The following is a 25,317-nucleotide window of genomic DNA, read 5'->3' as shown; positions in this document are numbered from 1 at the left end:
GAAATACAAACTCAAGCGTTGAAGAGATAATGAAAACACACAAAAGATTGGTTTGAGTTGTAAGCGTAGTATAATATGAGGTTCTAATTGTAATTAAGTTATCCTAGGGTTTTACCTGTATACTATATATATGTTGTAAACACTGAACATAATAATCATTCAAGTATATTTCCCACATGGTATCAGAGCCTTCGATACCTAAATAAATAAAATAAAAAAACAAAACCCTTTTTTTTTTCTTTTCGATCTCGCCGCCTCCACCCTCGCTTCCACGAGATGTCCACATCCAACCTCTCCACTGCCGATATCGTTGCTGTAACGAACACCACTTCGTTGGTTCATGTCAACACCTCTAATGCCATGAAACTCACTACAACAAACTTCCTCATGTGGAGTCGTCAGATCCATGCCTTGTTCGATGGATATGACCTTGTACCGTGACGGTCCCAACCCCAACCATAACCGAAGCTGATGCCACCGTTAATCCAGCGTTCTCCCTCTGGCGTCGACAAGATAAACTTGTCTACAGTGCATTCCTTGGAGCTATCTCCACCTCCGTTCTACCCATTTTCTCTCGTGCCACAACTGCACGCGAGATCTGGTCCACCCTCACCGCCACCTACGCCAAACTGAGTTGTGGCCACATCCTCCAGTTGCAAAACCAAGTTACTCAATGGACGAAAGGAACTCGCTCCATTGATGACTATGTTCAAGGTCTTGTTGCCTTGTACGACAAGCTAGCGCTTCTTGGCAAAGTTGTTGAACATGATGATCAACTCGCCAAACTCCTCAAGGGTCTCCCTGATGACTACCAGCAGGTCGTCAATCAGATTGAAGGACGTGACACCACTCCCTCTCTCCCTGAAGTTCATGAGAAGTTGATCCTCTTTGAAGCAAATCTTCTCGCCAACACCAATTCCGCCTCGGTTCTTCCCATCACCGCGAATGTTGCACAACACAACCGGCACAACAACAACAACCGTTGTCACTCCAACAATCGAGGCAACACCAACAACCGCTCCAACCAACACTGGCAACAGAACCAGCAGTTCACTCCTCGACAAGATCAACGCACTCCTCGACCTTACAACGGACACTGTCAAATCTGTGGCGTTCACGGTCATAGTGCCCGTCGGTGTTCACAGCTGCAGCTCCAACTCACCTCTCAGTCCTCTCAGCCATCACCAGGCTCGTATGCTCCGTGGCAGCCCCGTGCAAACCTTGTTACGGCTCCGTACGGTGCGGCCCCATGGGTTCTTGACAGCGGTGCCACACACCACCTCACATCGGACCTTAACAACTTGGCACTACACCAACCGTACCAAGGAGGTGATGGCGTGACTATCGCCGATGGGTCAACACTTCCCATTTCCCAGACCGGTTCCACCTCTCTCTCTACATCTTCTCGTCCTTTACACCTACGAGATGTTTTATTTGTGCCAAATATTCACAAAAACCTAATTTCCGTTTATCGCTTGTGCAACAATAACCAAGTATCTGTGAAATTTTCTCCCTCAAATTTTCAGGTGAAGGATCCCAGCACGGGGGACCGGTTACTCCAAGGGAGGACTAGAAACGAGTTGTATGAGTGGCTAGACAATCCGCCGGTCTCGATGTTTGCTTCACCAACCTCCAAGCCGAGTCTTTCATCGTGGCATTGTAGATTAGGTCACCCTTCCCTACCTGTTTTAAAAGCTTTTATTCTGAGTTTACTCTTCCGCTTTCTTCGTCTACACAAAAAGACATGTCTTGTTCTGACTGTCATATTAATAAAAGCCATAAGCAACCATTTTATTCTAATATCATCACCTCCAACACACCTCTCCAATACCTCTACTCTGATGTTTGGACATCTCCAATCACATCGGTGGACAATTTTAAATACTATCTTGTGCTTGTAGACCACTACACCCGATATACATGGCTCTATCCGCTGAAATAGAAGTCCCAAGTGAAGGAGACCTTCATTGCGTTCACTACCCTGGTCGAGAATCACTTCAGCGCCAAGATTGGTACGTTATACTCCGATAATGGCGGGGAATTCATCGCTCTCCGTCCCTTCTTAAGCGCTCATGGCATTGCACATCTTACCACTCCACCACACACTCCTGAACACAACGGCATCTCTGAAAGGAAAAACCGACACATTGTGGAGACCGGTCTTACACTTCTTGGACATGCATCAATGCCTACGTCGTATTGGACATACGCATTCACTGCAGCCGTGTACCTCATCAATCGCATGCCCACTCCGGTTCTCAACTCTGTCTCACCATTCCAGAAACTCTTTGACAAGACTCCTAACTACCACAAGCTCAGGATCTTCGGGTGTGCATGCTTCCCTTGGCTGCGCCCATATGCGCATCACAAACTTGATGCCCGGTCTCAACGTTGCGTCTTTCTTGGTTACTCCTCCCACCAAAGTGCGTATCTTTGTTTGAACACCAGCACCGGTCGCATTTACACCTCTCGTCATGTCACATTTGACGAGCACAGCTTCCCGTTTGCTACACCACCAACTTGTGCCTCTCACACTCCGTCTCCGCTGATGTCATTGGACCCGCCGGCCACCGTCATTCCCCTTGGTCGCCCTCCACTCATACACTCGTCGCCGGTCCCACCAAGCTTGGACCTTCACCGCCGGCCAATGCCACCCACGTCTCCCCGCTCACAGGTCCGTCCTTCAACTCAAACTCAAACTTGTGACAATCTAGCGGGCTCCCAAAACATACCAGGCCCACTTCCAAGCCCAATAAATCCCATCCTAAACCCACCTACACAACCACAAGCCCAACCAGGTCCAACATGCTCCCATGATTCACGTACCAACACAAATCCTCCACCCACATTGACACCATCGCTCCCCGCTACACTATCTCCCTCTCCCTCCCCATCTCCACAACCGCCGAACCCAACACCACAACCACCGGAACCAACTACTCCGACACCTCCACCAGAACCGCTCACTCCACCCCCACCACCACAACCCAACAATCCCCCACCATTACCAAATCCTGTCCCTCCTCAAGTCAATAGTCATCCCATGCAAACACGTGCCAAAAACAACATCCGAAAACCAACCACAAAGCTCACCTACACCGCCATTACCACGCACTCGCCGGAACCTACGACTGTGACACAAGCTCTCCAGGATCCACGGTTTCGCCCAGCCATGTGCGCCGAGATCGATGCCTTGGTACGTCTTTGTACATGGGACTTGGTCCCTCCACATCCGTCACAAAACCTCGTAGGCTGTAAGTGGCTCTTTACAACGAAATATCTTCCTAATGGCTTAGTTGACAAGTATAAAGCACGTTTTGTCGCCAAAGGATTTCAGCAACAGCAAGGCCGTGATTACAACGAAACATTCAGTCCGGTGATCAAGTCCACCACCATTCGTACGGTTCTTGATGTTGCGGTTCATCATTCCTGGCCAATTCGCCAACTTGATGTCAACAATGCCTTCCTTCAGGGAACGTTAGACGATGAAGTTTATGCTGCTCAACCCCCCGCCTTCGTTGATCCGGATCGACCACACCATGTTTGTCGCCTCAACAAAGCTCTCTATGGCCTTAAACAGGCACCACGCGCTTGGTACAATGAACTACACAACTACCTTCTCTCCATTGGCTTCAAGAACTCACTTGCGGACGCATCACTCTTCATTCATAGGGAGGGTCGACACATCACTTACATGCTTGTGTATGTGGATGACATCCTCATCACTGGTAGTAGTCCTGAACTCGTCTCGCACATCATCACGTTGCTTGCCACCAGATTCTCTCTCAAAGATCTCGACAATCTCAGCTACTTTCTAGGCATTGAGGCCATTCGTACACCTGCCGGATTACACCTAATGCAACGCAAGTACACCATTGACCTCCTGACCAAAACAAAGATACTCGCTGCAAAACCTGTTTCCACACCAATGGCTCCGTCACCTCAGCTCACACTTGCTTCTGGAACGCCATTGGTGAATGCTACTGAATATCGCCAGGTTCTTGGTATGCTCCAATACTTGTCATTCACCCGTCCTGATATCGCCTATGCGGTTAATCACCTGTCACAATTCATGCACAACCCCACTGACCTGCACTGGCAAGCCGTGAAGCGTATACTCCGTTATCTCGCTGGAACATCGTCACATGGGATCTTCCTCCGGTCTGGTACACCTCTCACTCTCCATGCCTTTTCCGATGCAGATTGGGCCGGTGATCGCCATGACTATCTCTCTACCAATGGCTACATCCTCTATCTTGGTAGTAATCCTATCTCATGGTCATCCAAGAAGCAAAAAGGTACAGCTCGATCTTCTACTGAAGCCGAATACCGAGGAGTAGCAAACACGGCTTCTGAACTTCGATGGGTCTGCAATCTCCTCACTGAGATGGGCATCACACTCCCGTCACCGCCAACCATATACTGCGACAACATGGGCGCTACGTACTTATGTGCTAACCCCGTCTTCCACTCACGCATGATACACATTGCCCTTGATTATCACTTTGTTCGTGGTTACGTTCAAGATGGTGCTCTCCGTGTGTCTCACATTCACACCCAGGATCAGTTAGCCGACACTCTCACCAAACCTCTACCACGACCACGTTTTCAAACTTTGAATAGCAAGATTGGAGTTCGCCCCCTACCTCCATCTTGAGGGGGCGTGTAAACGTAGTATAATATGAGGTTCTAATTGTAATTAAGTTATCCTAAAATTTTACCTGTATACTATATATATATTGTAAACACTGAACATAATAATCATTTAAGTATATTTCCCACAGATGTATGTTTAGCCTCGTTTTCGTCCTCTACTGACCTCAGCAAGGAGTGTGATATGGTAGTATAAATTTGGCATGGCACAATAGTTATTACGACTTACAATGAACTCTTTGACACATGGGATTTATTCTGACACGTCTGCCCACATATATTGGTTTACAGTTCTTATTTGGCTACGTTCTATAGATCGAATATTCTTTTCAAAGAATAAAATTATCTCATGAGAATATCATTTGTAGTGGCAACATAATGGTGTAAAAGCCAAAAGGTAGTTGTCTCTGATTTGTAGATATTACTAAGTACAAAAGTTTAAGTGATTCGTAATATATATTGTGCCATTTAACAATTTTATATCAGCATGTCACAAACCTTGCTGGTGGGATCCAAAAAATATGTTTATGCGATTTCTTGATAGTTTAATATTTTTTTCAAGAATTTTTTTTCCATTTAATTATATAAACTGAAGAAACAAATTAGAATGTAACTTTAATTTTTTTTAGAAAGTCTCTGCAATAATTTTATAATTAAACTCTTCATAAGTCATTAGAAAATTATCTTATGGATTTGTAGATGTTGGGGAAACTGTCGGGGTATGACTCATTAGGACTGGAATGAAAATCTTTCAAAATTTAAATTCGGATCAAGAGTACTTTTATTTTCACAAATGTTTTTAGAGATTTTCTCTGGATATGCTTACACTTTTTTTGAAAATTAAGCTAAGCTTTAAACAAATTTAATTTTCTTATTCCAACTGGTAATTCCATAAACAAAGGATTTTGTTTTAGTATAAGTAATTGAATCAGTCAGTGCTGCTAGCTTTACATGGTGTCGGAAGCAAATTCTACGTGTCGGAATAAAAGCAGTCTTCTATTTGTGCCAAGCACAGTTGTTTTTAAGCATATCACACTCTTTACTGAGGTTGACCTGAAGACACAATGAGTCCAGATTTTTTCAAACCTTTTTGTTGCACATATAAATATCCTAGCGATTTCTCTCATTCCTTCACCAACCTCGTAAACCTCTTTCTGTGACTGTGTCACATTAACTTTATACAGTGTTTTCTTTTCTTCACTAACCGAAAAAATGACAATGTCGTTTTCTGTTTCCAAGTTTGTTTTGTGCAAATGTGACCAAGTACGTGAAACATGCATCCGAGTTGATTTGACTTGTAATAATGGATATTTTGAAGACCGTAAGGTTGCATATGTAGAAAATGGCGATGATGATGACGATGGTATCTATGATTACGCTCCAGCGGCATGAGTGGATTCATTACATTTAGTTCTAGACCAAACCGTAGATAATCGGTTGTTGTAGTGATTTTGTTGCTTCGGGCTTTTTATTTGCATTGTTGACATTAATGATCTCCTTTGATATCGTTAATTCCTTAATTTTCTCAACATATCTTTAGTTGTTCTCATGAGTTGTGAATAAAATGAAAACAGTTCATTGCAGATATGTAATGCTCAAGAGAATATCAACGAGTTCATAATATCGTTGTGACTATCCTATATATATTTTAACTCATTCAAAAGTTAATGTTGCTGTTTAAAAAAAAAAATTGAACTGCCAGTTTATAGGTAGAATTACAATGCACAAAAATTTAATCAATCTAGATTTTTTTGTTTTGTTTTTTCTATAGTTTGTTTTAAAAACAAAAAAAAAACCCAAATTAAGTTAACAATTTTAGATTTGCACCTCCCGTGCTTGTTTCTATATATATGCTGCCAGAGATTTGATGTAATCATTTAATAGATTAAAACTCCTACAGCCTTACGAGTTATTATTAACTGCATCCTCAGTCTTTATTAAAACCGATAACTTGTGAAAACCGGAAGGTGAGTAATGCTCGATGTGTTTGACAAAAAAGAAAAGAAAAGAAAAAAAGAGTAATGCTAGATGTATAGATCCAAATCAGAACCATGCACATTATCACTCAGGATATCACACAATTTTAAGGACTTGTTCCTCACGTTAGTGATCCTACAGCCATAAGTACATGGTTCCCTCACTCTCAATCTTTTAGATAACTTATCTTATTAGACCACTTGGTATAATACTTTGTATGTTTTCCATCATTGAAGACTCTTTATCAAGTCCTCATTACTCTTGATAGACCAATCTCATATCTCAAATTATCCTTTGTAAAGTTATAATTTGGGAAATAGAATTATATAACCCACTTTTTATTTTATTTTGCAAGATACAGTGTGCATGCAGCATGGGTAACGATTGGTAGGATAATAATCAGGTGCACGTATGTGTATAATGAAACATTATTGCTTTGAAACTTCGCTCGTTCATTTCCGTAACGTGAGACAAAAAGAGTATTCGAGAGAAGCATATATTAATTAAGTGACATAGTGAAAGAAGTGTTAAATCAACTAACATTAAGAAACCCTAGGCAAAAAAAATCATAAATATATAAAAACAGGTGCAAAATCATGGTTCTTATATATATGATCCATTCATGCTGCTGGAGCATAGTCATAGATATCGTCATCATCGTTGTCACCATCTTCTACATAAACAGAGTGAGCACACTCAAATGCTTGATCGCTTCTAGTGACGACGCCTCCAATGCACGTTCCACATACATTGTCATCTACGAAGTGAACAAATTCGGTAACAGAAACCATACTTCTTAATTTCTTTTATTAATAATGGGATAAAAGAAATTATATATCAAATGTAGTAAGAGCAAGTTCAGAACACAGAAGTTTGATGTAACAATAAGATTATTGTTGGGCTCTTTATAGGTTGGAACAAAAATTAATAGAAAGTTTAGACTCACTCCCGTCGTCTTCTGACCTCAGCAAGGAGTGTGACCTGTTGATACAAGTTCAGAATGACACAAGTTCATTGCAGTGAACTTTTTGACACATAGGATTTGTAACGACACGTTCGCTATACATATTGTCTACATTTCTTTATTGTTTATGAAATATTCTTGTCGAAGAAGAAAAGTAAGCTAGAAAAAGGTTGCCTTTTTATCTTATGGGAATATTATTTGCAGTGGCGACATATTGGTGGCCTAAAGTTATTTTTTCTGTGTTTTATAATACCTTAGACTACCTACAAATCCTATGTGATTTATATATGGGGATATTTATTTTACTTTTAACTTATACTATAAATTATAAGTTTGTCAAAAATAGATAATAAAAGTGATAAGAAATGGATTTCAAAAGATGCATTTTTTAATGATTAACTTAATCAAGAGTATTATGTAAGAAAAATACATATAGATTTGTACATAATTTTTAATTACTACTTGGTTAAGGAAGGTTTTTACTTTTTCGTTTCTTTCTGTCACAATTGGCTTTAGAAAACAATATAAAAAGAAAAGAAAAGAAAAAAATATAAGTACTGACAGTGATGAGTCTGATGACTTTAAACAGAAAAGAAAAGGTAAAAAATTATGATTAGAAGAAAATAAACTGTAAGGAGATTAAAATGTAGTTACAGCCTTCACAGCCTTACTATCAATCACCCAATAACCAAAGAAACTTCAAAATAACTTTGAGATTTGGAATCATAAAATATAAAATATGACAAAAAAAAGAAGTTTTAAATTAGTAAAGAATACACTAGTAGCTCAGAGATTTTGAAGAGACGGATATAGATTTCAATAAAGGTCATCAATAAATAGAGTGAGATTTGGACCTAAGAAGCTACAAGGGCCAAAAATTGAGTTGACAAAGATGAGAAATGACGAACACGATCACTAAGGATTAAAGTTTGTTTTTTTTTTTTGTGCAACTAAGGATTAAAGTTAGATTTGTGGTTCCTCAAAAAGAAAAAAATAAGCATTTTAGTAAATGTTTCCTTTTTTGACTTTATACCGCTGGAATTAATATAGCATCTAAAAATGATTGATGGTGTCTGTAATTGATAGGGTCAAAAGCCCACTGCCATGCTAGAACTTCCAGCCCTAAAGTAATTGGTGTAGTAAGCCCAAGTAACTCCGCTTTTCCAACTCAAGCGCAAAGCACCTGGACGGAGTATTGGGAATGTGTTGGGTTGTAAACTTGTAACTGGTAGATGAGTTGTAAAGATGGATCGAGTGTAGGAAAGATCTCACTGTTGTTGACATGGCTAACTGACTTTGCCTTTATATACACACACTAAGTTCTAACTTATATAGGAAATGATCACAAATCTAAGGATATACACAAATATACACGATACGATAAATATAATCCTAATGCTCAAATTGAAATGAATAAAATTCTTTTAAACCCCACTTGCATGCTAAAGCAAAGGACATCTGTTAAGCACAAAATAAAAGGCTCGGGTGACACGAAATTGGCAAATCTTGGCTCACTGAATCTTGATTCATTTCTTCTTCTACCTTGTTTTTTTTTTTTTTTTTTTTTTTTTTTTTTTTTTTTTTTTTGGAAAAAGTAGAATCTAAGTTGGCTAAGCAATTTTTGAAAATCACTTTAAAATCCTGTATTCCTTATTAACTTAACGAAATTAAAATTCATATCAAAAGAAAAAAAAAAGATGACTGCTAATCAAGTTTCTCTCATGCAAGGAATTTGTTTCTGTTTTGATAGGAATATATTTGAAGCACAATAATACTATATATGCGTTTCCTATTTTCCGCGACAAATGAAAAGTTGAACTCTACTGTTGTTCAGATGAACGAATGTTTCTTTCTAACATGTAACAGATTATTTCGTTGACGTTTTGTCTCATTTATAGATGAACGAATGTTCTTTCTAACATGTAAAAGAATACCGGACAACAAAATCTTAAAATAACCGATTTAACTCATTAGGGTTTGAGATAGTTTCATTTCATTCAAACAGAAAACCATGCGAAAACATGAATATAGATGAATATATTACCTTTGTCCAAAAAAAAAAAATAGATGAATATATCACAAATTTATTCAACGCAATATACGTGAATATAGCCACTGTCGTCGTCAACCGTCGGTTTAAGTCGTTCCCGACAGGTTGCCAATAGAACTGGCCGTCGGTTTCCGGCTGTTTTCTTGTAACGCGTTACGATGAATGCTTAATCCATAAACGACACAATTTAATGGCCCAAACCTAAAAAGCATTAAAATAATGATACAAAATCATGCATGGTGTACCTATAATTGTATGTTATTTAAAAAAAAACTAACATGATGCACTCATGCTGCTGGAGCATAATCATAGATATCATCTTCATCTTGGTCACCATTTTCGACATATGTAGCTTGAGAGTATTCACTTTCTTGATCATTGTTACCAATGTTGCCCTTAATGCAAATTTCACCAACTTGGTCATCATATATGCTGAGAACAAACTCAGATACAGAAATCATTCTTTTTTCTTTCTTTTTTTTTTTCTCTCGTGAATAAAATAAGAAAAAGATGCTAAATTAAGCAAATCTTGTTTCTAAGAAAAAGTGTGCACTCAATCTGTCTTCAGTCCATCCTCAGGTCAACCTCACTAAAGAGTGTGATGTGCTTAGAAACAAGTGTGCTTGGCTCACTAACAAGTTGATTTTTCTCGCCACGTTGGATTTGCTTACGATACATTCGACGAAATGATAGTGTGGTCCATTACTTCTAAAGCACCATTGCATTCAAAATATAAAAAAATAGAAAAGGTATCATGATCTTTAAATTTTCTAGTCTTCTTATGGAATAAAGCTTTACATGTAAAGTATAAAAAGGTGAAAGTTATTTAAGGCATACACTTTGGTTTGGCTACAACGTGTCCACAAAATAATATCTCCCTGTTAAAAATTTGGTATTGGAATAAAATCAAATGAATAGTGATTATTAAAAAAGACCAGTGATTATTAAAGGTGAAAGTGAGACTAGTATACAAGTCCGCAAAAAATCTGTATATAATAGATGTTTAATAAAAATCTCTTTTGTCACACGCATAGTTCTTGTGTCACACATGCCTTTTGTCCGTTCTTTCAAATGATGATAAGGTTTTTGCTAAAATTTATCGCCATGTAATGTATTTTTACCTATGATTCGATCTGGAAGAAAACGAGCCATTTTGGGATGCACACACATTTAGAGATGCATGATCGTGTTGAAACGTCAGACATTTATCTTCAGATGGAGACTTTTCCACCATTAGTTTTTCTTCATTTCTTTAATCAAACTTGGAAAGATGTTATATTTCATTTTCAAGTGATTTAAATGAAATCTAACCGTGTGTCCAAGAGTTATATCTAATTTAGTAAAAACAGGTTATTGTGGTGAGCGGTGCAGTTTTAGACTTTTAAGACCTAATTAAGGGCATCTGCAACGGCAGAGACTACAAAAGTCTCTCAAAATATATGATTTTAGTTATTTTAATAAAATATTATTATTTATTTAAAAATTAAATCATAAAAATAATGTTTCTCAAATGAGAATTGTTTTTTACTTTCTCTCCTCCTTTACTATTCTTTATTATTATTTAATTACTGAGAAATTTACTGAGAGATGACCGATGTACATGACGTAAGACCTCTGACCAATTAGAAAAAAAAAGGAACAAAAAAGTAGAAAAAAATGTAAGAAACTGTTCCGGACAAATGACATATTCTAACACGGTAAATTTTATTTTTCCTGATTTATTATTTAAATAAATAATAATTTTATAATAAAATATTAAATAAAATATTTTGAGATATTTATTCAATATCAACCGATGTAGATGCTCTAAGAACACATGATGTGGACAAACCTGTCTCTTTTCTTGATAAATGACTGATATAGATGTTCAAATAGCATGGTCATTGGTAATACTCAAATGAATGTCTCAAACTTTAAATAAGATTAAAAATAACATTTAGACTTCCACTAATATGTTTTCATTTTTTCTCCTCCCATTAATCATTTTTAAGTATAGGTGTCTTCACCATGTATGATATAATCTGTATTACAAATATGTTTTTAGTTACATAGATGAATAAAAAGGATTTTAGATGAATATGTGTCCAAGCGTATTGCCCAAACTGATACTTATACATCATCTTCTTCAATGTAAAGATAAACCATATGAAACCTGATTGGAAATGAAACTGTTAGCAAATTTCAGAATGAGAAAGAAGAGAAAAAACTCTGTTTCCTGACATGTGTTTACTTACTGATACAATACAACAACAAGAACAAAAAAGAAGCATCGTCTCAACTCTCAAGTCTAAACTTTACATCACTTCGATTCATAGACAAGACACAACAATAACAAACAATACACAAACAAAACACAACAATAACAAATAAAGACACATCAATAACAAACGATACACAAACAAGACACAACAATAACAAACTAGACACAACAATAACACACGATACACAAACAAGACACAAGATTTAACAAAAAAAATGTGACTTATTGACACGTAGGTGTGATTCATCCGAAGATGTTTTTTTCTCGTTTGTATCGTGAGAGAGAAAGGAAGAAAACAAAAGAAAAAAAAAACAGAACACAACCAATACATTATTGACACGTAGGTGTGTCTCTGGGTATCTAAAATTGTCTCGGCAGAGACACATATCAAAGAATAATTATGATTAAAACTTTATTTTTCTTTGATTTTATTATTAAAAAAATAGAAGACATCCCAAAGAGATAACCAATCGCCATGCTCTAACAGTGCAGGATGTGGATAAATCTATCTCTTTTCTTAATAAACGAGAATTACTTCCTGGTTGGACCGATCGGTCCCTTCCTTATACTCTTCTTTCCTTGTATACAACATGATACAGTATAGATCCTGCTATATTGTCTTAAAACTCTATACTCGAATTTTTGGACATGAACATCCATACTTTTAATTTCTAAAAATTAATTTATGGTTTAAAAGCAACTTTGGGATCCACTTTGACAAATTTGAGAAGAATTCTAAACACTTTCTTTTATTTATCAATGAAATCATGCTTTTTCATATCTATTGGTGCTCTTATTTTGATGTGAGAGAGTAGTTTTTAATTGAGTTTTAGGATTCTAAGTAGGGATTCAATGATTTGATTGTTGTTTGAAATTCTCTATTGTTAGGTTTTTCCGTTTACATGTTGTTAACGCTAAAATTGACTTGATCATCTATGTATCAAAAATGTTAGATGAAATGTTTGAATGATTGTGAATTTAACAATACATTTCAAGCCAACAAGAGTTGATTATAGAAAATTTTGTGCATTGAATGAACTTGATGTTAATGCAAGTTTGACTAGGAGATTTGAAATGAGAGTTTAGTTTTCGAATATAGTGATTGATACCCTCAGGGAGGATTCATCTATATTCAAAAACAGTGTTTAATTGCAGAGTTTCTTATCTCGTTGATCCAAAATTACTGTGTGATCTAAAGATTTTTTTTAATAAGTTTAATCGTTTATTTTGCTGACATTCCTATAAACAAGAAAAGATCATACAATCATGTACAGTTATGTACAATTAAGTAGCAATTTTTACTTAAATAATTTTTTTTCTATAACAAATAGTTTCGAAAAACAACAATTTAACTTAATATTTTAATATTCTTTTTTTCTTCTTTCTTCTCTGAGTGCATCTCTCCCCAAGTGTTTCATATTACGTATTTTGGTCATGTCTCGCATTCCCTTGGTCTACAAATCCAAATTATTTAATTTGTATCATCTTTTTTTTTTTGTTCAAAATTATTTGTATCGTCATACATCTACTAGGCTTACAAAATATGTGTTGATGATTTGTGATAACGAAACACAACAATAAAACATGTTTATTGATATTGTTGTTAGTAATTAATTTTATAATTGATATGTTTAGTTATATTTCATCAATAAGTTTGAGTTAAAAAGAACTTATTTTCACGACATAAAATAGGAACCTATTGTATACAAGCGACAAAAACATATCATATTATCTAGTAGCTTCAACTCTTTCAGGAACTTCATTTACCAGGGGAAAGAAAAGTGCATGCGTAGAGTTTTATGATTGTATAAATTTAAAATTAGATGATATGTTTCATACATCTATTATATTCAAGAAACTCATCCATATAATACGTGTAATTTGAAGGTTAATTATTCAAGAAAATAATTAAACTGAGACATAATATTTCCTCACAACACAGCAATGATAACGTTACGACAGATTTGTGAACGGTCACAATTTATATAACAAAAACGTCATAGCATGCAACAAATATATTTAGTTTCTATACTGTTACAACTAGTCACTAAAAAAAGTTAATAAACCAATCGGTTTAAATTTTATGTTCATCTTTCTTAGCGTCGACTAAAATAGTGAACGTTGCGTATAAAGTGAATAGTATTCACTGAATACGATGGATACACATAAAATGTTATTTAGTTAAAACTACGAGAAAGAGAAGATTTTGCTATTACATTTAAGGACACCATGTTTGCACATGGTCTAGCTAGCTAGATATCTAAATTACCGTGTCATCTCTTTCTCTCTTTTTTTCCTCCTAAATTTCACTTATATACTAATAGGAGACAATCACGCAGCAGGAGCATAATCGTAGCCACTGTCGTCGTCATCACCACCATTCTCACCATATGCCACTCGAGAACTATCCACCACATCTTCAACATACACTGAGGAAGCACGGTCCAAACTCTTGCTCAGTAAGTTTGCGACGAAAGTCATCATTGCTTCTTTTTTTTGGGGATATGAAAATAGAGAGATATGAAAGCAATGAATAGGTCTAAAGAGAGAAAGCCAAAAGAAGTGTGATGAGCTTTAGATGTTGTTGTAAGTTTGGTGAATATAATAAGAGTGACTAATGAGGATTTTATAGGTGAAAGCTAAAGGTAGAATAAGTGGGGAACGCACTCTGTGGTCAGGACTCCCTTGTAGAGTATGCGAAATTCATGTTGCTGTGTGTTTGGCACAATATATATTACATTTTTTTCTCACACGTAGGATTTTCTTATGCCACATCGTTAACACATGTAAAGCATTTTCCTTTTACACTAATATTCTTTCCAAAGCACAACAAAATAATTATTAAAAACAAAAAAAAACAAGATTTGTGGAGCTTTAGTATAAGATTCTAGTAGCAACATTGGTTACTTCTAAATAATGAAATTCGGGGAAATGTAAATCAGAGGCCTATAGATAGACTGGAAATGTATCTTGTGGTAATCTAAAAGGTTATAATTACAATACATGATAGAGTAACAGATGGTACGAAAACATTTTTTCTATGGTTAATGAACGAAAACAAAATGCTAACTTAAGCAAATCGGAAACAAGATCATTTTATTACGTTTGTTGAGTGAATAAGAGATCGTTGCTGGGATGATTGGAGCATCATCAAAGGTATCTAAATTTGAATTTCTCAATCAAGCGTCTCCTATTCAAAAGATGAGGATTTTCAAAAATACTATTTTTTCAATTTCACTTTTCAAAAATACTTTTTTATGATGTCCATTTTCAAAAATACATTTTTTAATATATAAAATGATTTAATTCTAAACCCTAAATCCCAAATTTTAAACTCTACCTCCTAAAAACTATACCCTAAGTATAAAATAGAGAATTTAAACCCAAAAATTAATTCAACATATTGTAATTGTGTAAAAAAAGGGTAAAAATAAAAATGTTCAAAAAATGTTTTTTTTTTTGAAAAAATGTATCTCAAAAATGACATTTCTAACAAATTCTCTAAAAAGATTATGGTTTAAGTTTCTTAACTATTTGAGTGATCCATTCATAAAAATATTATAATTATTTTTGAATTATCCAAGTTAAGATATCATGGATAGGAAGTGCTGTTATAAATGCAAAACATTAAAATGTAACAAAAATGTGAATCCAATCTATTATAAGTTCACTCTCAGCTCAACCTCACTAAAGAGTGTTACGCGCTTGTGGTTGGCACACATAACAGATAGATTTTTCTCACGTAGGATTCCCTCACGACAAATTTGACGAAATCTTGATGTGGTCCAGACTCCAGTACTTGTGAAGCAGCATCGCATTCAATTTATAACGAAACGAAAGAAATAAAAAACCTTCATTTTTGTAGTACCCTCTTTAATTAGTATCTTTGAATGTTCCGACTCTTTATATGATTGAAATAAATGTAACAAATTCTATGAAACCAACCCATACAGTTTGTATCACTTAGCTTGCACTAAAGTACTAACAAATCATGAAATAGAACTTATTAGTCTGATTTATTTGATGGCCAATTGGCTATATATTACATCACACTTTTATTTTTCCATGATTTGGCCATGAATTGAAAAGAAAAGAAAAACAAGAAATATATGACTAATTTGTGACTTATTATCTATGAAAGTAATTCATGGCTATCATGGACTAGCAATGGATTGTCAATACATATAGGCAAAAGATCACCCACAAAGTAGCCACAAAATAGCCATATATGTTTTATTTCTCCTATGAGGATAGGTTAAATCGATTGTACTTTATCTATTTGATCAACATGAGGCACTTGACGTCCGAAAGAGAAATATATCAAGCACTTTAAGAAGGTCCAGCATTTGGTTATGAGAATCGTAAAGCTTATTTTGGCACATTAAAAGATGTGTTTAGTCCAACAAGTATGAGCAATATATCACATTTGGTGCGACCTCTGATACAGACACCAAATAATTTGTCTCCCAGAAATCAGAATATGCTTGTTAAGAAAATATCGTCTGCTTAGTCATCCAAAAGGCCAAAATAAATTATCTAGGTTTATTGATTGAAGAATTGCAGTCTTTGTGGAGTAACAGTTCCGCTAAGACCATTCACATCTCTCACTCCTATCTACAAAGCGCAGAGGACTTCGCGTGGAGGATGGGAGTTCGATTCTATCAGATCAAACATAATCAACACGTACGTAAAACTAGTTTGAGCTTGCCGCTATGGAGATATATATAATGAACTTAGTACATGTACGCCTACACTTTACTATACACTTTCTGATTGTAAAATGTTTCACATCTTATATGATTTAAACCAGTTGGTTTAAACTTTTGATCCGGAAAAAAAAATGACGAACAATTTAATCTTGCGCTGATGACGAAAGTGAATACTTAACCACAAAACACAGAATCTAGGAAAAGTACTGCTGATACAACAGAAAAATTTAGGAAACTATAAAAACATGTTACTTGGTATGAAAGTTACACTAACTTGGACAATTAAGAGACAAAAAGTGATTTTAATTAAGGAAGATATGATTTTGTTCTTACAGTTAAGGAAACCACATGTCTGCTCACTCTGTAAGAAGACTCACAACACTATCGCGTACATTACACGGCCTAGCTAAATATCTAAATTACTTTGTCATGTCTCTCTCTATTTTTTCCTCCAAAATTACATTAATATACTAATAGAAGACAATCACGCAGCAGGAGCATAATCGTAGCCACTGTCGTCGTCATCACCACCATTCTCAACATATGCTACTCGAGAACTATCCTTCACATCTTCAAGACATACCGTGGAAACATATTCAAAGCTCTTGATGACCAAGTTTGCAACGGAAGACATCATTGTTTCTTTTTGTTTTTGGTTTTGGGTATGAAGAGGATTTAGAGAGATGGACGGAGCTGCTACAAGAAGTGTGATGAGCTTTAAATGTTATTGTGAGTATGGTGAATATAATAAGAGAGACTAATGAGGCATTTATTTATAGGTGGAAGTTAAAGGTATAGCAAGTGGTGAACGCACTTTGTGGTCAGGACTGCCTTTGTGAACTTTGCGAATTGCTCATGTTGATGTGTGTTTGGCACAATAAATATTACATTTTTTCTCACACGTAGGATTTTCTTATGACACATCTGACGTTAAGGCAACTCATCGGTCCATTTATATTCCTTTCTAGTAACACATGTAAAGCATTTTCCATTAATTTTTCACTAGCTAGTATTCTTCCTTAACCACAACAAAATAAAAATAATACTAATAATAAGAAACAGAGCTTTAATAGAAAAATCTAGCTGCAACAGTTGGTCACGATAAAGTGTCCGACCAGGAGAAAAACACATGTGCTTTTATTGTATTGATCATTTGGTTTATTTGGTGAATTAATGCAACTTTTGGTTTCTTTGATGAAAAAATTTGAAATTATTTGTTTAGTTAATTTTGTCGTAACAATTTTTGGTATATGATGAGTAGTTTATGTGTCTAGTCAATGTAATATATAATCATATATTTAACAAACAAATAACCAGAAGCTTTGAAGGATCTCGAAAAACCAAAATACAAAACTTTGAATATCTTCTATTATAATAAAGTGAAAAGTAAATGTTTTTTCATTTAGAAAGAGCCCAAAAAAAAAAAATCCTCACTCGCACCAATAACCAAGGGTGATCCAAACACCAAAAACAAAACTTCGTACCACAACAACGTCCACAGTTAAGGTAGAGTGTCCACAAGCATTGGAGTGATCAGGTGGTACCACCGGTGTACAACTCGATATCTGATTGGATCCAAGGGTCGTTTCGGTGGGCCGATCCGAGGAGTATATTAGTTGATAAGCATACAATAGCATTCCGAGACCATTGCATATCTGTCTCATTGAAGCAAACAAAATGAAACAAACGTTACAAATCAGAACATTTAATTAATGAGAATCAATCAATAAATTTAAGTATTCATGGAGAGGGAAAAAAAAGACTTACAAGGACGTAGATATCAAATTTGTAGATCAAAGAGAAAGAAGTCCAAATTTCAGCATTGATAAATCTAGCCAAAGACAACCACACGGGTACGTACTCGTAGGTCTTTTGTATCACGAATAAAAACATATAATCAAACACATAAATAAGTAATAGTAATCAATAAATGAGAGAGAAATTGTAACATCCGCGAACCAGAAATTATATTTGTGGTTTGAGTGTCGATCGACACCATGGGTGTGTCGATCGACACCATCATTTCCAATTTTGATTGGTTTGTTTTAATTGCTGTTTGGTTCGGTTTGGTTCAATTTGAAACCCCTAAACCAAGTATATAAGAGGAGAAGCGACAAATTCAGGGTTTTAGGTTGTCTTATTTTGTCGCCGTTGAGTGAGAGAAGAGAGAAAAAGGAGAGAAAGTGTTGGAGAGCGTTGAGAGTGTTCTTGAGAGATTTTTGTCTTTTTCTTGGTATTTTTGGAGAGATCTGTGGCTGTGGAAGGGAGAGCTGTTATTGGAAATGAAGGAGAAGCTTCCTAAGGTGTTGGTTCCACCGTTTCCCATTCCAATCTTCCTGTAAAAGAGGTGAGTGCTTGAACATGGTTGATCTAAGCCTGAGATCTCTTTTGTTTGGCTGTTCTTTGTCTATTTGTGGTGTTTGCTTGCTTCAGTTTGTTGTTTTCGGGTTTCCCATAGGTTCCTGAGGCATTTGGGTCAGTTTAGGACGGTTTCGAGATGATTTGAAACGGAGGTTCGTCGTTCGTGTTCGTGCAGTTCGCGTCTGCAGAGGCAGTGTTGGTTGACACCAATGTAGTGTCGGTCGACACCACTCAGCATCGATCAACACCGAGATAGCATCGGTCGACACCACTCTGTGCCAGCGTCGATCGACACCGAGTTAGCGTCGGTCGAGACCAGTCTCAACCAAGACTTGTTTTCCTGGTTTGATGTATTGTTTGTGTTTGTTTGCTTGCTTAAACTTGAGGGTCTCAGTTGCTTGTGTGTATAACCTAGTAGATGGGAGGAAGGCCTCACTAAGTATTTATGATAATACTTACACATCTCAATTGTTGTTTGTGATGTGCGAGTAAAGGTAAAGTGTGATCGTGGAATCAAGGCGATGAGGAGGAGGATGTTCTAGAGGCTTGATTGATTGTGGTCTAGCTAATGTTAGGTTGCTAGTGTTGAGTTGATAGAACATTGTAGGATGTTGGAACTTAGTTATTTCATTGTTGGTTTTTGGTTTATTGCATTGTTGGTTATTGGATTGTTATTGTTAGAATTCATGTTGGATTTATGGAATTGTTTTGTTATCTGCTGATGTTGATTGTTGCTAGGATGTTAGTGGGTATGAGACCACTAGTGAATTGATATTATTATAAATAAAAAAAAAGAGAAGGGTTGTTTTACAGAGAGAGGGAGAGAGAGAGCATACCATGTAAATTATATAATCCAAACTTGCTGATACAAGGTTGCAAACAATACCAATGAACGTATGTCGATCAGATAAACTTTCAATTCCAAAAAGAGAAATCGTGTAACAAAATAGCACAAGAGGAACCGCATATGCAAGACACCACAAAGTGTTGCGCCTCTGGACATGAAACATCAATAAAAATCAATAAAACATATACAATATGATGAGAGATATAATAAGGCATTAAAGATGGAACATACAAGTGATTTGTCGCTGCAGTAGAACATATAAACAACCAAGTAGATAACTTCGATTCCTAAACCAACGCCATTACTAGTGGTGACGAGTATACCATCTTTGTAGATAAGAGGAAGACCATACAAAAGCCACAAACTATATTTCGTCACCAACCCCACATGACGATACGTTGTATGTTCCTCCACCGATTTCTTCTTGTAAATCTGTAAAAACTTTGGGCTGTGTGTGTACATATATAGACAAATGTTTAAATATGAAATATGTCAAACAATACAGATATAAAACACGATTTTGTTAAAAGGGGTATTATAGTTGTGAAAGGGAGATCAAACTGGAAATAACAGTCCCTGCATCAGGCCAGAGAAAAATTGTGAGTAACAACTAGGAAGCTATATGTAAATTAGGATAACTTCTCCGAGCTAAATTAAAGTAAACATCGATCATAACGACGACTAACAATCAATTTAATTAAGTTCATCTTTTTTTTTGGTGATGAACGTTGTTAATTAGTTCATTAAAGATAACTGCTGACACCATAGGAAACTCCAGCCAGAGTTACGCATGCATGCAAGAGCTTTCTTCACTATAAAATCTTCAACCTCGTTCGCTTCGGTTCCACTAATGAAATTGAAACCATCATATATATATATTTATTTATTTATTAATTTTATTTCAGTAAAAACAAACTTCATACACAACTATACACGACTATACAGATAGATATATAAACATAATTACTGTAAAAGAAAGAGAGAGAGAGAGAAGCAGATCATACCCATAATACCGATGATTGTACGAATTTCTTTCGCGCTAACCATCCTGAAATCGGCGGAGGAATTGATGAAGTTGACGAAAAGCAAAAGAATGTTTAATCCAGCGAGAGAGCAGTTGGTGCTTCTTAGGAGTGTTTTAATTGAAGATATTATAAGTTTATTATATCTCTCTATATATATATACTAGAAGTAGATAACATTTTAAATAATTTTAACATATATTATATTTATCAACAAAATTTAAAATGATCTATATTATTGCGTTCTGAACAAAATATTTTAACATATCTTATATTTATTTTTCTTTTTTGGAAAAAATATTTGGAACATATCTGAAAATTTATGAACCACCGGCTAATCTTTTTTTTTTGTTCTTCTACGTTCTATTTCCGAAATCAAATTTAATTGATCTGGTGACGTTTAAGGAAGCATAAGCATCGAGAAGAGCTTGACAGAATATGAATTATGTGATAGATGGAAGAAGAGATAACTCAAATCTTCCCACTTATGCAATACATTGTTTTTTTCCTCCCTTTCTATCTCTTTCTATAATTCAATTGGGATTAGATCAAGGTGATTTTTAGATATTTGACTTGATAAACACGTGGTGGAGTTGAGTCTTGCTAAGTGCATATTAATAACACGTGCACACATGGTAAATTTTCATTTCCTTGCTCTGTTTGCAGGTAAGCACTATCATCACATCATCCACAATCGATCATCGCTAGGAAAAAGAATGGAACAAATAAAAAAATAAGTTCAATTTAAAAAAAAATAGATCGTTAAATATATATAGAAAAAAGACTATTGTGTAAGAAAATAAAAACTGAATTTGAAAGAATTGACAACAATGATGGTAATCACCCTAATTTTACTTAGTTATATAAGGAATACAAGAATTGTAATTAAGGAGAACATACTTTGTAACGTTAAGAAAAAAATATAAAATTATAATATTAGAAACAGTTAATATTTGTTTCAACCCAAAACTACAAAACGTTAATACTTCGTAAAATTAATTGAATTTAATTAGTAACTGAGAAGTAATTGAAAAGTGAGTACAAATGTAGAAAGTATATACTGCCAAATATAATTGTGTTATGGAAAGCTCTTTATGTCGACCCAAATATCATCGTATGGTCTGTGGAGGATGAGAGTCCAATATTCATTTATTCATTTGGATGGACCATCTGTTCATTTTTATAAAAAAAAAAAGAGCATCATCCAGAATCATTCACATGGATCATCTGAATGGGTTTTCAAATTTTAGTAAAAAATTTGAAACTCATTTGGATGATTCTAGTTGGACCATTTGGATGAAGATGGTTCATAAAAAAATAACAGGAGAACTATTGATTGACCATCCAAATGAACTATTTTTTTATCTTGTTTGTTGGGTCATTTGCCATTGAAATAAATCATTTAGATGTATCATTTAAATAAATAGATCATTTAGATGAAAATGCATACGTCACTAAAACTAGTTTAGTCTTGCTTCTATGGATAGATCGGTAGAAATAATGAACTTAATAATGATTATAGAAATTTATGAACCAATGAAGATCATACAAATTAATTGGTGAACTAAGTAAATGAACTGCTACAGTTTCACTTTCAAATTGTAAAATGTTCCACATCTTATATGATAAACCAGTTAGGTAATTGTTAACCAGTGTTACTTGAAGATCAAGTCTGATCTTTGAAGATCTCTACCGTTCGTATATTCTAGAAGGATCCAGATATTCATATAGATTTGTTATTATCTTGTTAAGATTTGTATCAGTAGTATATAATGTAACCCTTTACTACGATAAATGATAACACAAATTCTAGAGCCTGAACTCTACTTTACATAGTATCCAAGCCTACACACGCTGGCCCGTTAATTAATCCGATCCGGATAGCGGCCCGATAACCCCATTAATTGATGGCCCAAGGAAAGGCTCAATTCCATCGAGATGGCTAAATAAAAAGCATTATCTCGAGGGGGCGTGATGGATTTTGTCCAGATTAATGGCTAGAAGAGCGATCATCTCGAGGGGGCGTGTGGAGAAAAGATTCAACATCTGATAGATGTGAAAGGACTAGGTAATATATAAAGGGTTAGGGCCTATCCACTTATTGTCAATTGGTTTTAAGTTGGAAACCCATATCAAATCCTAATTTAACATGGTAGCAGTGCCAGAAAGAAAAACAGAAGAAAATGTCTGAAAAGAGTGTCAAAACAGAGTCGTCAAAGACGATGGCAGCGGCATACCAACTGGCGGCGATCGAGAATCTTGGAGTCATCATCGCCCAGGTTCAGTTCAATGGTGACAACTTTGATGAGTGGGCTCAGGCGGTGAGAACGGCATTGCGAGTCAAGAAACAATTTAGTTTTGTTGACGGAAGTGTGACCGAACCAAACAAGGAAAATGCAGAATATGAAGATTGGGTTTCCGCAAAGTCGATGGTGTCTTTGTGGATTCTCAACACGGTGGATCCCAAGATCCAGGAGATGGTCATAAGATCCAGGAGATTTAGGCATAGCTTGCTTTCTGCCGTCAAGGAAACACATGGTGATCGACTACTATGGGAAGCTACAAGTCTTGTGGGAAGATCTGAGTAACTATGAACCAACGTTGGCGTGCAAATGTAGAGGATGCAGTTGCAACATCACCATGGAGCTTGAGAAGAAGAAGGAAGATGACCGGATTCATCATTTTCTCTTGGTCTAGATGATACGGTGTACGAAGGAGTTTGCACTTCATAATAAGTACGGACCCCTTGCCTAACATGAATCAAGTCTACTCCAAGGTGAAGTCTGTAGAACGGACAACACTGTCATGCGTGGGAGAGAACAACAAGCATCTCAGGTGGCCTTTGTTGCTCGCAGTGGAAACGTCACAGCCGGTTTTGAAGCCAAAACACGACTGTTTTGTGCTGCGTGTAAGAAGACAGGACACAAGGCGGAGACATGTTTCCAAGTCATTGGATATCCGCCATGGTGGGGTGAACGCTCTCGTTAAGGAGGACGTGGTAGCGGTAGAGGAGGAGCTGGTCGGGACATGGAGTGATCCGCGCAAATGCTATAGTTGTTCAAAGTGAAGGTAACGTGACTGTCGAGGCTGAGAGGAATGGATACACGAGGTTGAGCAACGAGCAGTGGGGGACCCTGATCAAACTTCTCAAGGAGAAAGAGGTGGCAGAACCACCACTCACCGGTAAGCCTTTTTCCCCTGACTGGGTCCTTGATACAGGAGCCTCGAATCATATGACGGGGTTCAGTGAAATGCTTGTTGATCAGAAGTACATGTTGCCTTGTTCAATTGGTTTGCCAAACGGATGCAAAACTTTGTCCAAGAAAAAAAGGAACAATGGTTTTTGATGATGAATTTGAGTTAAAGAATGTGCTGTTTGTGCCTGATTTAAGATGCAATCTGATCTCAGTTTCTCAGCTCGTGAAGGATCTTGATGTTGTGATGCAAATCACTAACAAAGGTTGTGTGGTACAGGACCGTACAACAAGGAGGCTGACTGGAGCAAGAGAACTTAGAGACGGGCTGTACTTCTTTTGTCGCTTGCCTATTTTTAGTGCTTTTCATTTGAATAAGGATGGAGCCGAGGATATGTGGCATCAGCGGCTGGGACATCCATCTAATGGTGTTTTAGATTTGCTTTCTGTTGTTTGTAGTCGAAATATGGATTTTTCAGTTTGTGAAATTTGTGTAAAAGAAAAACATAGCCGCGAGGCTTTTCACACAAGTAACAATACAAGCGACGAAGTTTTTGATATGATTCAGTGCGACTTATGGGGACCATATCGCAGTCCTACTTTGTGCAATTCATTTTACTTCTTGACCATTGTTGACGACTTCTCAAGAGGAGTCAGAGTGTATTTGCTTCGAGAAAAATCACAAGTGAAGCAAACACTAAGGAATTTCATTACGTTAATGTTTAACCAATTCAACAAACATGTCAAAATAGTTAGAAGTGACAACGGAACGGAATTCACTTGTCTCACAAATTAATTTACAGAAAAAAGGAATCATACACCAAACGTCTTGCGTTGGTACACCGCAGCAAAATGGGAGAGTATAGCGAAAGCATCGACATATCCTCAACTTGGCGAGAGTACTTTTGTTTCAATCCTCACTTCCAATCAAATTCTGGGGAGAAAGTGTTCTCACAACAGCCTATTTGATAAACAAAACACCATCGCGACTTATGAAGACGCCTTACAAACTAATCTATGAGACTCCTCCAGCGTACGACAACTTGAGAGTGTTTGGATGACTCGGGTTTGCGCATAAGCAACGGAGAGGAGGAGATAAGTTTGAAGAAAGAAGTAGGCGTTGCTTGTTCGTTGGTTATCCTTTTGGGAAAAAAGGTTGGACCATGTTTGATTTAGAAACAGAAGAGCTCTTTGTATCACGGGATGTGGTATTTGTTGAGAAGACTTTCCCATTGAGTTCAGATGAAGTTAGTGATGTTCGAGAGGAATTGTTGAACAAC

The 25,317-nt window shown here is 36.3% G+C and overlaps 3 protein-coding genes across 3 annotated transcripts; all 3 read right to left on the bottom strand.

The window, feature by feature from the left end:
* Window positions 1-13,867: 13,867 nt before the first annotated feature.
* On the bottom strand, window positions 13,868-14,507 carry LOC104777673 (uncharacterized). Its single transcript, XM_010501965.3, has one exon. It carries the CDS (start codon window positions 14,386-14,388, stop codon window positions 14,236-14,238), a length of 153 nt encoding a protein of 50 aa, XP_010500267.1. The 5' UTR covers window positions 14,389-14,507; the 3' UTR covers window positions 13,868-14,235.
* Window positions 14,508-16,895: 2,388 nt separating this feature from the next.
* LOC104777672 (uncharacterized) lies at window positions 16,896-17,361 on the bottom strand. The gene has a single exon (XM_010501964.2). The coding sequence runs from the start codon at window positions 17,248-17,250 to the stop codon at window positions 17,098-17,100; it is 153 nt and encodes a 50-aa protein (XP_010500266.2). The 5' UTR covers window positions 17,251-17,361; the 3' UTR covers window positions 16,896-17,097.
* Window positions 17,362-18,043: 682 nt separating this feature from the next.
* On the bottom strand, window positions 18,044-20,283 carry LOC147947666 (bidirectional sugar transporter SWEET8-like). The gene is made up of 4 exons (XM_087507385.1): window positions 20,053-20,283; window positions 19,811-19,969; window positions 18,381-18,482; window positions 18,044-18,268 (listed from the first exon to the last, which is right to left on the bottom strand). Exons 1-4 carry the CDS (start codon window positions 20,281-20,283, stop codon window positions 18,044-18,046), a joined length of 717 nt encoding a protein of 238 aa, XP_087363511.1.
* Window positions 20,284-25,317: the final 5,034 nt, after the last annotated feature.

This window comes from Camelina sativa, chromosome 3, assembly GCF_030686135.1.
Source record: "Camelina sativa cultivar CO46 ecotype springtype chromosome 3, ASM3068613v1".
Classification (NCBI taxonomy): Eukaryota; Viridiplantae; Streptophyta; class Magnoliopsida; order Brassicales; family Brassicaceae; genus Camelina; species Camelina sativa.
Note: the sequence above shows the minus strand (reverse complement) of the source record. Positions and strands in the feature narration are given on the sequence as shown.

Excerpts from the sequence above, each read along its gene's own strand:
- LOC104777672 (XM_010501964.2), bottom strand. The coding sequence starts at position 17,250 with ATGATGTCTTCCGTTGCAAACTTGGTCATCAAGAGCTTTGAATATGTT.
- LOC147947666 (XM_087507385.1), bottom strand. The coding sequence starts at position 20,283 with ATGTACACACACAGCCCAAAGTTTTTACAGATTTACAAGAAGAAATCG. Across the intron at positions 19,970-20,052 it reads ACTGCAGCGACAAATCACTT|AGGCGCAACACTTTGTGGTG; the intron begins GTATGTTCCATC and ends TTTCATGTCCAG. Across the intron at positions 18,483-19,810 it reads TGGATTATATAATTTACATG|ACCTACGAGTACGTACCCGT; the intron begins GTATGCTCTCTC and ends GTGATACAAAAG.
- LOC104777673 (XM_010501965.3), bottom strand. The coding sequence starts at position 14,388 with ATGATGACTTTCGTCGCAAACTTACTGAGCAAGAGTTTGGACCGTGCT.